We start from the raw sequence: 15,172 nt of genomic DNA, 5'->3' as shown, positions 1-15,172 counted from the left end.
CCAGAAATGGCTCGTTAGAACGGCAAGGGTTTGGGGAACGCGAGCATGTTCTCAGTTTTTTAATCGGATGAAAAATGACCAAATGAGAGCAGGTTGAAAACTTATGATTGATCGAAAATGAAGAGGCAAAAACGGCGAAAATTACATTGAAAAGAGATCAAAAATGTGCGACTTCTCCTCGCTTAAAGTGAAAATAAAGGTACTAAATGAAACCTTAGCCAAATAAAACTTAGTTCTTCAGAAAGCAGAGGCTTGTGGCTACAAAATGTGCGAATTTGATGTCTAGTGAGCAAAGATTGTGGCCATGGTGACGAGTTGAAGTGAAACTTTTGGAAATATATTTTTTGGTTCCCGTCACTGAAGCCTTAATTGGGTATCAGAGTGGCGATTACACTCACTGTCTTTGAACCCGCACAGGGGGAAGAGCTTTCATTCCTTAATTTTTTTTTTGACACTGAGTTAAAGATGACAAAAATTCCAACAAAATGAGCTAATTTTCATATCAATCGGTTAACGTATGCGCGCGCAGCGTCTCTTTGAAAAAGGTGCTTGATGTGTGATTTTGTCTTTCCTTTTCCCATTCATTCCTATGGGACTTTTATTTGGGAGTTTTTTGGGAATAGCGTCGCCATGGTAACTGGGAATTCTTATAAAAATAATAGCGCAGCGAGTCAGATCGAGCCGCATCGTTTGATACCTCTTTTGTCCCGGTGCGATCTACGGTTCGGGCCCTATTTTTGCGGAAAAGTCGCTGGAAGATGATATAAAAATAATAATATTATTAAACACTTTTCCTGGGTGGATAGTAATATGTGCCTGCTTGCTCCGCAAGCAGCAGCTTCGCTGCTGCTTGCTCCGCTTAGCAGGCCCATAACTAGAAAAATTCCCGCGGAAATTTTGAATGGGCCTGCTAACTCTTTTCAATGAGCTGAACAGTTTAAACTTTCAACCATTGAAATCGCTCAAGAAATGTGCAAGTTATAATCAACTAAAAGTATTACTGGCCCTTTAAGAAACATGCACATTCACGCACATACATTTGATTTTAACTAACATTTCAATGAGCTGAACAGTTTAAAATTTCAACCATTGAAATCGCTCAAGAAATGTAAAAGTTAACCATAATCAAGATCAAATAAAGTATCTTACTGTCCCTTTAAGAAATATGCACATTCACGCACATACATTTGATTTTAACTAACATTTCAATGAGCTGAACAGTTTAAAATTTCAACCATTGAAATCGCTCAAGAAATGTGCAAGTTAACCATAATCAAGATCAAATAAAGTATCTTACTGCCCCTTTAAGAAACATGCACATTCACGCACACACATTTGATTTTAAGTAACATTTCAATGAGCTGAACAGTTTAAAATTCAAACCATTGAAATCGGTCAAGAAATGTGGAATCTACCATAATTAACAGTATCTCACTGCCCCTTTACAAAACATGCACATTCACGCACACACATTTGATTTTAAGTTGTGAGGAGACGTCACGCACCAACACTCCATTGATTTGTATAGGATTACGCTCACCTCAAACAAAAGCCTCTCGCGACTTAACGGTTGAAGATGCAGATTCCAGAAATGGCTCGTTAGAACGGCAAGGGTTTGGGGAACGCGAGCATGTTCTCAGTTTTTTAATCGGATGAAAAATGACCAAATGAGAGCAGGTTGAAAACTTATGATTGATCGAAAATGAAGAGGCAAAAACGGCGAAAATTACATTGAAAAGAGATCAAAAATGTGCGACTTCTCCTCGCTTAAAGTGAAAATAAAGGTACTAAATGACACCTTAGCCAAATAAAACTTAGTTCTTCAGAAAGCAGAGGCTTGTGGCTACAAAATGTGCGAATTTGATGTCTAGTGAGCAAAGATTGTGGCCATGGTGACGAGTTGAAGTGAAACTTTTGGAAATAGATTTTTTGGTTCCCACCACTCAGACCTTAATTAGTCACGCTCTAACTGATGCAAGAAAGGCGACTTTTACCCCTTTGCTCACTGTCTTTGAACCCGCACAGGGGGGAGAGCTTTCATTCCTTAAATTTTTTTTTGACACTGAGCTAAAGATGACAAAAATTCCAACAAAATGAGCTATTTTTCATATCGGTCGGTTAATGTATGCGCGCGCAGCGTGTCTTTGAAAAAGGTGCTTGATTGGAGTTGATCTCTTTCGGATTCCCATTCATTCCTATGGGACTTTATTTGGGAGTTTTTTGGGAATAGCGTCGCCATGGTAACTGGGAATTCTTAGAAAAATAATGCCGCACCGAGTCAGATCGAGCCGCATCGTTTGATACCTCTTTTGTCCCGGTGCGATCTACGGTACGGGCCGCATTTTAGCAGAAAAAACGCGGAAGATTAAAGAATAATAAGAAGAAAAAAAATAAACCCCTTTTCTAGGATAGTAATATGTGCCTGCTTGCTCCGCAAGCAGCAGCTTCGCTGCTGCTTGCTCCGCTTAGCAGGCCCATAATAATATACACTTTTCTAGGGTGGATAGTAATATGTGCCTGCTTGCTCCGCAAGCAGCAGCTTCGCTGCTGCTTGCTCCGCTTAGCAGGCCCATAATAAACCCTTTTTTCTAGGATAGTAATATGTGCCTGCTTGCTCCGCAAGCAGCAGCTTCGCTGCTGCTTGCTCCGCTTAGCAGGCCCATAATAATAAACCCTTTTCTAGGGTGGATAGTAATATGTGCCTGCTTGCTCCGCAAGCAGCAGCTTCGCTGCTGCTTGCTCCGCTTAGCAGGCCCATAATAATAAACCCTTTTCTAGGGTGGATAGTAATATGTGCCTGCTTGCTCCGCAAGCAGCAGCTTCGCTGCTGCTTGCTCCGCTTAGCAGGCCCATAATAATGCTAAAATCTAATTAATAGTCAAGCGTTAAAATTGAATACAAAGTATTTTCTTATCATGGAGGGGGGAAAAAATCCATCAGCACTGTGGGTTTAGTTCCCACTCAGTGACATTGTGAATGTGATTCTGGGTGATGGTCTGTCTTTATGTGCTCCCTGACTCGCCCAAACAGGATAAGCAGTGTACAGAATGGATGTATTGTCCAGGGTTTTTCCAATGTACAAAGTTCAGAGGCGGCCACCTCCACCTAATTTGCTTGAACCCTCCAGCCTGACAGACTGATATTGTTGATTAAGCTCGGCAGCAACGTATTTTAACTGCAAATGCAGCATTGTGCTATTATCGAGGCGCTTTATCATTAGCAGTGCACCAAAAAGACTTGAAGCAGCAACTACTGAAGAAACTGATTTTTTAAATTATTATTATTATTATTATTATTATCATTAGAACATAGGAGTATTATGTTGCCTGTAAAAAATGAAGCGAGTCAGTTCATTTACAGAATACATGCATGTCATAGCGCATGGTCAGGATTAGGGATGTTAGATACCACTTTTTTCAGACCGATATTCAACTTTTGAGTAGTCACCGATACTGATACCAAATACCGATACCGCTAGTAAATAAAATTTGCCACCCAAAAATGACAACCTATATACCTCAATATATTATTTTTCCTTAACATTGCATGAAATTAATGGCAACATTGTATTCATATAATTTCTCATTTTTGATCGTAAAACGGCTGCAGGAGGGCGACCGATAATGGTATCGTCACTGCCACGAGTACCGATACCTGGTATTGATAGTCGCCCATAGTCAGGATGGTATCACCTCTGCCTCAATTTGAGCCAGGAAAAATCCTGTGATAGACATATATTGCATCAATGTGGCTGGGGTCTTTTTATTGGACAGTGGAGAAGAGCTTTGTATATGAACATACGGGATAGTGTTGCAACTACTTTGGTTGAGTGTTGACAGACCTTGATGACACTAATACCACTTTTGCACTAGATGCATGGTATGGGTCTGTGAGATGAGTTTTATTTGAACCCCTCACAATACATCCTTGTTGGTGTAGCTCAATCTATTATATTCCATCAAAGGGAACAATATTAACATATTTCCGTTTTATATTCTCATTAAATTAAGAAAGCGTAAGTGTTCCCTTAATTTGATTTTAAAAGAAAAAAGAAAAAAAAAGAATTTTTGCTGATAACATCCGCTGTGTATCCAGCACATCACTGCAACTCTGCAAGAACTTTACGTGCATTATGCATACGTATGTGTGTGAGTGTGTGGGAGAGTCTCGTAAGCTCATACCATATCTACCTTTATAGCTCGCCTCCCCTGATTACATAGCAGCCACTTCCTTTCTCTTTTCACTCCAAAGTTTTTTTTTCTTCAGTGCCCTTGTTTTGCTTTTATTTTGCACAGTCACTCTCTGTCTTGGCTCGTTTTTTCTTACCTCAACCACCCGTCCACCCTCCTCTGATCTTTAATTAATCAAAAGCTAGCCCCTCCATGACCCCCAGAGAGCTGCTTGTTAATTTAGATTTACGGCATGTGTCCAGCTGAGGGCATGTAACAAGACAGTAGGAGTTCTTCCTCATGTTGGTAGGAGGAGGATGCTCAACCAGTCTGTATTTTCCTTGGAACAAAAACGTTTCAGTCATACACCAAGAAAACAATGAATTACCACACAGATAAAATGTACTGTAGTGTATTGAAGACAATTTCATCCCAAAGAAAGGTTTAAACTTAACAAGTTTTATAAAAACAGTTTTTGTTGTTCGCTCCCTTTCAACTTGAAACAATATAAACGGTGTTGATGGATGGAATTTGCTGCAATAATATAAGTCTACTTAGCTATGTTTGTATATTATTATATAGTGCCCCCCTCCACACACACACCTACACACCTATGCACCTATGCACCTATGCACCTATGCACCTATGCTTCATTTCAATGACTCACAGCAAAATAACATTTTAGGGGGTCCGCCAGGCAAAAACTTGGGTGTGGAAGAATTTGGTGAGGCTATTGAGAATGACTTCCAGATGGCTTTGAGAATTCTGGTTCACCGTCTGATTCCTTAGATGGGGGAAACAGTCAGTGTTATATATAGTGGGGATGGGGCACTGCTGCCCACAGCTTGAGACATTGTGAGTAGATGAAAAGAATACATGAAAGAATCCTCAATTCCAGTGGCACGCTTCTCTGGTGGGATCTCTTATTTCTTGCGTCGAGGTCATTAAGGTGGCGAGAACTCGCTTCAGAGTTTCTAAAGGCTGATAATGTTATGCAACAGATTTGGTTGACACACCAAGACCCTTAGCAGGGTCGTACATGGGAGTTCACGCAACCAGTCTTCATGTGCTTTGTGGAGAAGATATGACATGTCTTGTGGGGGGTGCTCCGGGAGTATGGGATATTGGAGCAACTAAAATTGGCTGTCTTTATGTGACAAGTGTCAATGTATAGTTTAGGAAGACCGAGTACATGTTGGAGAGACTATGTCTCTTGCCCCCCCCCAGCCCCACGGGAAGAGCTGCTCAAATTGGCAGGTAAGATGGAAGTTTGGGCTTCCCTGCTAAAGCTGCTACTGAACCCGCATCCCAAACCTGGATAAGTGGAACAAAACTCATGTATGGCTGTGTGTGTTATTTTTTCTGATAAATGAATCAAAGTGAAGCCATAAACCAGGGTTGTCATCAACAATTCTATTATGATCTGAAATTACCTTTTCATCAGGCAAACCCTGCTCTTCCTACTAAAAATATCATATTATTATCAGTCAGGCTACCAAAGCTCACAGGTCTGTTTTTTCACAGTATTGATGTCACGGTATGATAACTATTGTGATATAGTGGGATCGTTCATGGAATTGCAGTAAGCCTCACTGTAAAAATGTTTACGGTATGTGGTGTGGCATGTTTTCCCAAAGGTTTTTGTAAAAATAAAAAATAAAAAGTAAAAGAAAGAAAAACAAATCTTCAAATATATATTACAGTACAATTCTGTCTCCATCCATCCAATGTTTACATCTGTATACGTACCTTCAAAACTACTGCAACACTAATCATGTAATGCTCACAATAACACAACTGTCTATTGATAAATTATCTGCTCACTAATTTACCAGTAGTTAAATTCATGACGAATTTCATGATGCAAAATTAAAGTGTATTTAACAATGAAGCTTTACAGTATATAAGCCCATTTACAACATGAATTCCATACAAATATTATTAGGAGTACTTTATATAATTAAAGTAAATAGTAAAGTGTAGTATTTATTATTGTTATTATTAACATTAAAAGCCTATCCAGATAAAACAGATCATTATGATTGTAAAAACGTTGAAATTGATTGATATGATGGTAGAACAAAATGATGCTGCCTCAATGACAAAACATTTGAGGTACTGCTGACCATTAGATGTAACAACTTTACACTGTAATGTACTTGTATACAATACATAATTACTACAAAAGCATTGTTTAATTTTATTACTTGGAAATAAAAATAAATTACTAAGCTTTCCAACAATAAGGAAAGTAAAATGTACGTAAAGGCTCATTCTCACTGATATGTAATGGGAATTTCTGCCACTTGCATTGAATTAAATTCAAAATCCTGTGTGGTGGAGTCAAATTCATCCATTGAATTGGATTGGGAAATTCGTAATTTTGCACAGCCCTGTGACTACACCTTGTTAGCAAGAGCAGCAAAAAAACTCTATTCAACGTTGTGTTGCCTGAACCAGAAGCTTATGTCCTTTTTAAACCATTGATATATTGGCCACTCACTGTATCTAGGTATCTTACTCAAAGAGTATCAATTCACCACACGTACACATTATGGGCTACTGCAAACTGAAGAGCCATAGTAGTCTGTAAAAGATGCATACTGTATGTGATCTATTTTTTTCCTTAGAGTTGCTTTCTTAATTGTGTATTTAATCTTCCACAGGGCCTGTATATTTTCTTAGTTTATGCTGTTTACAACAGTGAGGTAGGTTGACAGTCAATTCATGTTACCGTCACTGTCAGTCAGTGCAGCAGATTATTACATTGAATTGTTTTGATTTATGAAGGCTTGCCAACTTGTGATTTAAAATGTTTTCACATTTAGGTGAGGAATGCCATAAAGAGGATCAAGGAAAAGAGAAAAGCCTTATCTTTCACAGTAAGTGCCTAAAATGTAGCATGTAGACAGTGCTGATCATATCAGAATTACATAAACATATAAATCTGCAACAGATAAATCCAATCTAAATAAATAAATCTAAATGATTAAATAAATACAATAATAATTATATGAATTAATTAATTAAATCTAATCTAGCGGACTCTGTATCGGTCCGTTGTGGTAAAGAAGGAGCTGAGCCGAAAGGCAAAGCTCTCGATTTACCGGTCGATCTACGTTCCTACCCTCACCTATGGTCACGACCCACAGCTCGTGACCGAAAGAACAAGATCCCGGATACAAGCGGCCGCAATTAGTTTCCTCCGCAGGGTATCCGGGCTCTCCCTTAGAGATAGGGTGAGAAGCTCGGTCATCCGGGAGGGACTCAGCGTCGAGCCGCTACTCCTCCGCGCTGAGAGGAACCAGTTGAGGTGGCCCGGGCATCTGGTTCGGATGCCTCCTGGACGCCTCCCTGGAGAGGTGTTCCGGGCATGTCCCACCGGCGGGAGGTGACCCAGGACACGCTGGAGAGACAATGTCTCTCGGCTGGCCTGGGAACGCCTTGCGATCTCGTCGGAGGAGCTGGCTGAAGTGGCTGGGGAGAGGGAAGTCTGGGCTTCCCTGCTAAAGCTGCTGCCCCCGCGACCCAACTCCGGATAAGCGGTAGATGATGGATGGATGAATGGAATCTAATCTAAAATATATAAATCTGCAACAGATATACACATATAAGGAATGAGGCCAAAATACCCGTGGACAGGAGTGGAAGCCTCGTTGAGAGGCACAAAAAATGTTGTTGCTGTTGTTGTTTTTTCAATGATTGCATGATTGCCTGTAGTGATTCTTTGTGATTGCAAAAAATAAATTCAAGTTTTGTCACAAATGTTTTTTTTTAAATCAGCACTTATTGTTTTGCTCATTTCATTGTTACATCAATTTTGTCAGTTTGAAATGATTTGCTTTTTGTTTTGTATCTATTATTGCAGAATTGTTCCCAGCCAACCACCTTCATAGCTTCTCAGAGAGCTCCCATAAGGTCTTGGGACCGCAGCCCACCCACCCCATCCAGTCCTGAAACCAGCGAGACCTCTGGACCCCCCAGTTCTAGTTCCACTTCGTTAGTTATCAAAAATGGTAGGTTCTTTGGAGTGCATGCTGTTTAGACGGCCATCAAGCTTTAAATCAATGGTCAATGAGCAATGATGACCATTAGGACCTAGGCTTTGGAAATGGAGTCCCTGTTAGAGTCCTACTACAGACATACCGCTAGTTGTTGGAAAGATGCTAGTAGCCCCTTGAGCGATGCACCAGGCCCCGACTTACCGTCCCAGCTCAGGGACGGTAAGTCGGGGCACACACAGCACACAGCACACACTTTTCACCTCATTACTTGACATCTCCCCTTGTATGCCTCTACGTGTGTTGTCTGCTTCTCTGTGTGGTGTGCAACAAAAATATTCAGCAGAGTTTGATTGGGAATTCAAACTAAATATCCTTTAATAAAAACAGTTTTAACTGAAAAATAAAGTTTAAGAAGAAAATCTAATAGCTGACTTTTGGTCTTTCAGAGAGTTTCAGAAAAGAAAGCTTTGTGAGTTTCTCATTGAACCCAGCACCAGGAAATCAAGTAAGCAACATGTTTACATAATAATCCTTAGTTGAGACTTTTTCTTTGCTGCTGTTGTTATTTGACTAAATGCGTATCTGTTTTTGTTTATCTTTTTTTTTTTAAACAGGTAGTGCAACTCACTGCGTTTAAACCGTCAGGTACAATGTTTTTTTTCACCATCATTGAGGGGCAAATGTATACAGCATTATCAAATGTACTATTAGAGTGTCATAGTAATAAACAATCTGAGATTTGAGTGGAAAACGGGTCAAGTGCAACTGACCAAAAGGTCTCTTGGTGGTCCTTGGTGAATATTGCACTGAAAAAAAGTGATTCATTGGAATACACACACACACACAAAGCTGTAATTTGTTACAGCTAATTTGTTTTACTTTTTCTCGTTATATTCATTGTTTGGTTGAAAGCATCATTTTCTATTTAATATAAATCATTCACATAAATTTTTCCCAAGCCAAATAAAAAACTTAAATCCAAGTAACTTTTTACTTTGGAATGAGCTAATTAAAGTCAATTTTATTACTTTTCCCTGAATCGAATTTCTGATTCAGTATGAACAAAATTTGTGTGGTACAATCTGAGGTGGTTGCCAGACAATTGTAGGGCACACATAGATGAACAAACATAGACACCCTCACCAAGGGACAATTTAGTGTTCAATCAACGTATGTAGGCACAGAGAGAATATGAAAGCTCCACACAGGAAGGGTGGAGGCTGTATTTGAACCCTGGACTGCTGAATTGTGAGGTGGATGCGCTTAGCAGTGGGCCACCAAACCTGCAGAGCTTATTGAAATAAAACGAAAACACATTTGCAATCAAATAACAAACTGCCATTAAAAACAGAAAACTGTCCCTATAAAAAGTATTAATTTTTTTTTAACAATTTTTATATTTAAAAAAATGTATGAACGTTTTTTTCTTATTGATATTTTCTCCTGTCTTGAATTCTCATATGTGTTAGTTAAAATATACAATTTTACACACAAATGGGAGCTAAATGAATAACTTTTTTTTTTATCTGCAAAAAATGTCTTGTATGTGCGTGCCTCCACTAGTTAGACAAATAACAAGCAAACAAACAAGAATTGTAAGTTGAATTGTAAGGTTGCACAAGTTTGGAAAATACTCATCATAAAGAAGATCGTTTTCCTGTTACTGGCATTTTGTTATTTGACTGCAGATATGTCTCTGCTTTAACCCTGGAGAACCCAAGAACCCTTTTCTTCTTTGGAAAATTATGAATTATACATTAAATGACTGCTATAGGTTCACTGAACACCAAAATATGTTTTTTCAATTTTAACCCTTTTTTTTTAACTAGCTCAGAGTTGCTAATTTATCAAAAAATATATATAAAACATACTCCTAGGCATTCTGCAACATGATATGAAATAGATTAACAAAAAAACACAATTTTACCATCTGATGGTTTGCTGAGAAGATGGTTTTGTTTGGATTGATTTCCAGTTCAACAAAATTGGCATGTTGCCAGCCATCTTGTCACCACCACTCTGGCTCATGTAAGTGCAATATTCATCCACTAGATGACCCCATGCAGGGGTCAGAAGTGGCACTCTGGACTTTTGAAGTTAAATTTGTAAAAAAAAGAAAATGTCTTTGTTATTTGAGTAGCAGAATTTATAGGGGCCAAATTTGACCCCGTGGTGGCCCACTGGTAAGCATGCCGGCCTCACAATTCAGCAGTCCAGGGTTCAAATCTAGCCTCCAGCCTTCCCGCGTGTTCCTTCCACATTCTACGGGCCTTCCCGTGTGTTCCTTCCACATTCTACGGGTCCCTGCGTGAGCAGGACTGGACTGGCACAAATAATCGACCCTGGCATTTTGACTTAGGCCCGCTGGCCCAACCTTATTCCTGACCTCCCTTGGCTACGACGTACCTATACCACTAATGTTTATTGATTCAGTTTGTTCTCTATATTGTAACTGGAAAAATGGGCTGCTAATTCTAAATCGTGAGCCGGTCTCTCGAAGTAAAATGGAGGAAAAATAATTATTGAATAGCACCACATCGGCCCCAAAGGACACCGGCCAACCGGGTATCTGTCCTGTATACTAGATGGCCAGTCCAGCCCTGTGCGCGGGCATTCTCCAGGTACTCCAGTTTGCTCCACATCTCAAAAACATGCATGGTTGGCTAGTTGAAGACTAAATTGTCCCTTGATGTGTATGTTTGTTCACCTATGTGTGCCCTACGATTGTCTGGCAACCACCTCAAGTTGAACCCGACAAATTGTGTTCGTACTGAATCAGAAATTCGATTTGGGGTAAAGTAATAAAACTAAACTTAATTAGTTTATTCCAAAGTAAAAAGTTACTTAAATGTAACATTTTTATTTGGCTTGGAAAAAATAAATGTATTTGATTTATATTAAATTGAAAATGATGCTTTCAACCAAATCATGAATATAACAAGAAAAACAAACAAAATTAGCTGGAACAAATTACTTAAATTTTTTATTTTTTTTTGTTTAGTCCAACGAATCACTTTTTTCAGTGAATAGTATACAGAGTAATATCTCCCAGGTCTGATGTATGTAACCTGAAGCAGAAAAATCAAACACATAATTTGAAAAATGATACAATTATAAAGGCTGGCAGCAGGGCCAAAGAAGGCCAAATGTAGTTTTTCATCTCCATTCACCTCTGCGGTGCACATCATTAGGCCTGTGTGAAAATTCAGTGTGTATTTTTGTGTTCTGAATTAGAAGGCACAGACAACAGATGGTGCAGAGGGTTAAGTCACTTTCAATAGCACCGATTTGCCCATCAGTGACAAGAACCAAGTTTGAAATTGATTCATTAAATGTTTTAGCGTCTGTGAAGAACGCCTGCTGGATGCTAGAGTGCTCCTGGGTGTTCATTGTTGACTAATGAGACAAAGAAGAAGTTCATTCCACTAATCAGCAATGGCCATGTCTGGCTATTCACAGCATTAGCCATTAACCACTCCAACACCTGCTCTCCCTCTCACTCTGCTTTTCAATCGACCGCCCTTCTTATTTTCTCTTTTGTATGCAAACACACTTGCACGCAATACCAAAACATCATATTCTGATATAGTTTTGGCTAATGCCCTTCTCTGTATTTCATCACAGGTTGTTGAACTGAAAATGGAGCCCCATCCTGATACTCAATACATCGCAACCTTGGATCACTCTGAATGAGGGGTAGAACTGGACACACAATTTGAGTGCACGGCTACTACACACAAATACACAGGTGAAATTCAAGGATGAAGAGCTCTACATTTGCTCATACGCTGCAGATGTTTGGTTCTCAGAACAGACCTTCAGTACTATCATCAGTAGAGAAAGGGACACGATTTAGGTGCGCTAACATTCCAATTACGCTCAGAATTTCCAAATGTGATGAGGAAGCAGCAATATTGTCATATGCAGCTTATATGATCATAAAGTATTATTGTAGTTAGTCAAGAAAGTCAAACATTATTTTGCTTGAAGACAGACAAGTCTGTTCAGAAGCATAGGAAAATGTCATCTTATATTTGCCACCATTTATTTTCAGACTCAATGAAAATGTTGCATAATAACGGTTGTAATTTCAAGTGTTATAAATAAGTGGAAGCCGTCACTCTGTTGTATGTGTTGATCACATCCTAGCAGAACTTTTAAAAGGTAGAAACACAAGTTGTTAAAAAAACAAAACAAAAAAAAACATCATGCATTTCACAAGTAACTGAACTTTTAAGCATCCTATCTGAAAAATATGTATCTAATTCCTTAAAGACGAGAACATAAGTTTTATTTGGGGGTATTTCAAACATGAGCAGTTTTCATAATAAATACCGTACAGCCAATAGTTTGGACACACCTCATTGTGGTAGTGCAGTAATAATAATAACATTCAAATATTAGCATTCCTCATTTAGCATTCAGCATTCCCACGCAATTTCTAAAGAAATTGCACTTGTCTAGTTCAATGTGTCAATTACTTTTTCCCCCCATTCCTATGTACATTGTAGATTATCACTAACGGCATCAAAACTATGAATGACCACATGTGAAGTTATGTACTTTAAAAAAAGGGAAATAATTGAAAACATCTTTTATATTCACGTTTCTTCAAAAGAGCCACCCTTTTCTCTGATTACTGCTTTGCACACTCTTGCCATTCTCACCTCTGGGAAATCCTTCAATACTGTTGGACAACCATTTCAGGTGACTACTCTTGAAGATCATCGAGGGAATGCCAAGAGTGCAAAAAAAAAATCATCAGAGCAAAGAGTGACTATTTTGAAGAAACTAGAATATAAAATATGTTTTCAATTATTTGTGTACATAACTTCACATGTGGTCATTCATAGTTTTGATGCCTTCAGTGAGAATCTACAATGTAAATAGTCATGAAAATTAAGAAAATGCTTTGCGTGTCCAAACTTTTGGCCTGTACTGTATATCAAACTCCTGTTCCATAATAATTAATAGGAACTAATTCTGATTCTGATTCAATCCTTCAGCTAAGCTAGTAGTAGTTATTTTTCAGAAATATTGCCCATCAAAATGTGCCCTCTAAGGTTTATAAAATACATCAAAATGTTGGAAGGTATCAATCTGGGGAAAGTTAAAATTATTTCTAATGCATTAAATACACAATGGTGTATTGGACAGACCTTCAAAATGAAATAAAAGCACCAACATTCACTATTGATACTGCTGCTGCCTGTTAGATTATCGTTGGATTATGTTGGAAATGAAGTAAAGCACTGAATCAAATAAATACTTTGCTATTCTTGTACATATATGTCTAAACTGTATAGCTAAAACTTTTTTTCTGTTTTAACAAATTGCTGCTCTGCCATCAGCTTTTGTGGACGACAGCCACAATATGAATAAGAAAGGAGCCAATCATCATAAACTAACCTTCGATTATTTCGCCATATATTGCTAATCATATAAGCGAAATCTAATAATCTCATAATCGATTGTGGTTGCAGTTCCCGTCTCTAATGTATGGTTGTGTGATATGGTGGTAAAACAACTGTTTGTTAAAATTGAAGCTTCCAAGCAATAATAGTTCTGAGGCTGTCATTTCAAAACCGTGCTACGGACTTCCAATGTGGGGTTTCCATGTTTCTAAATGGTATGTTTAAAACACCAAGGGAACAATACACAACATGGTTAAATGTTGCAGTGTGGCAACAACAGTGAAAAAGGGGATTTAGAGGGAAATTAGGAACAGTTCCAACTATTGAAGAACTTTCAAGCATCTATCATAAAACGGAAAAGGAATATCACCTGTCAGCATGACAACAAGCCAAAGTAAACATGACAACAACAAAAAATGGTTGGAATTGCCTAGTCATAACGCAGACCTAAATCCAATTGAATGTCAGTGGGCTCTCATCAGAACTGCCCTTGCAATGTCACAGATTTTTGTTTTTTGCTTCTTCTTTTTTTTTGCTCAGGAAAACACTCCAAAAGTCTTGCAGCAATAGACTGTTACTTCAAAAATGAAAAAGTGGTATTCAATTGGATTTAGGTCTGCGTTATGACTAGGCAATTCCAACCATTGTATTTGAGATTTTTTGGGGGCATGAATGCTTAGGCTTGTTGTCATGTATATATATATATAAATAGTTGTTGTTGTTTTTTACATTACCAAAAACTAGTATTTTGCATGGTTTGTTGTTGATTCGTATACAAATTGCACCATATGATCTTGTGTAAAGAAGTTCAGTGAGCTAGGCTATATCGTGAGGTTATTTTGAAAAATAAAAACTGGACTTTCTGTTCATTTACATACAGTACTACGAGAAAAGCCTTATGTCATTACAAGCATTGTCTTGATTACGTTTGAGTTATATTTAAACAACCAATTACATTTCGATGAATTTTGGTAATATGCTTAATGGTGCATTAATATTTATTTCATCATGTAAGTCAATATAGTACCGATGGAAACATTTGTGAAGCAAGGCATTTGCACATTACTGTAAGACAATGTAAAACCTAAAAGCTTACAAGCACAACAACAAAAAATGTTGCCCACAAGTTTTAGGCGGTATTTCCCAAGCACTCTCTTTTATTCATGTTTTAAAGTCTCTGTTGGCTCCAGACTTAGATATTGCTACTTTTTTAAATACAGCATTCACTCATTGCCACTATCCTATCGGTCTTGTCATGAGGCCAAAAGATTACAACACACACTACTTAACATTTGTGTATACACAGGAGGTCCTGTCTGATCTAACAGCTATTGTATCTTAGTCGCTGATGTATAATATATGTTTATAAAGGTAAGGGGTTTGTGTAAGCTGATATGGTTTAAAGTCCACACACAGTCCAAATTGTTATCATCATCATTGTCCTACTTTTGATGTTGACAATGTATTTGTTGTGAGATATTTGAGTCAAATTAATTTGACTTTAATTGTCAAAATGTGTTCAAGTGTTTTTTTTTGTTTTTTTTCTATTTTGCTGAGCATTACTGTTTTAGATGAAGTGATGGTG

The 15,172-nt window shown here is 38.2% G+C and overlaps 1 protein-coding gene across 1 annotated transcript in view; it reads left to right on the top strand.

The window, feature by feature from the left end:
- The window catches only part of adgrd2 (adhesion G protein-coupled receptor D2), a 73,841-nt gene extending 61,148 nt beyond the window's left edge, over positions 1 to 12,693 (top strand). The window contains exons 20-25 of the mRNA XM_086076431.1: positions 6,836 to 6,877; positions 6,998 to 7,051; positions 8,038 to 8,185; positions 8,620 to 8,678; positions 8,788 to 8,818; positions 11,798 to 12,693. Of these exons, the coding sequence (XP_085932557.1) occupies positions 6,836 to 6,877; positions 6,998 to 7,051; positions 8,038 to 8,185; positions 8,620 to 8,678; positions 8,788 to 8,818; positions 11,798 to 11,805 (342 nt within the window). The 3' untranslated portion in view covers positions 11,806 to 12,693. The remainder of the gene's footprint in view (positions 1 to 6,835; positions 6,878 to 6,997; positions 7,052 to 8,037; positions 8,186 to 8,619; positions 8,679 to 8,787; positions 8,819 to 11,797) is intronic.
- The last annotated feature ends 2,479 nt before the right edge of the window (positions 12,694 to 15,172 follow it).

This window comes from Leptonotus elevatus, chromosome 5, assembly GCF_054856555.1.
Source record: "Leptonotus elevatus isolate MCC_2025b chromosome 5, RoL_Lele_1.0, whole genome shotgun sequence".
NCBI lineage: Eukaryota > Metazoa > Chordata > Actinopteri > Syngnathiformes > Syngnathidae > Leptonotus > Leptonotus elevatus.
Note: the sequence above shows the minus strand (reverse complement) of the source record. Positions and strands in the feature narration are given on the sequence as shown.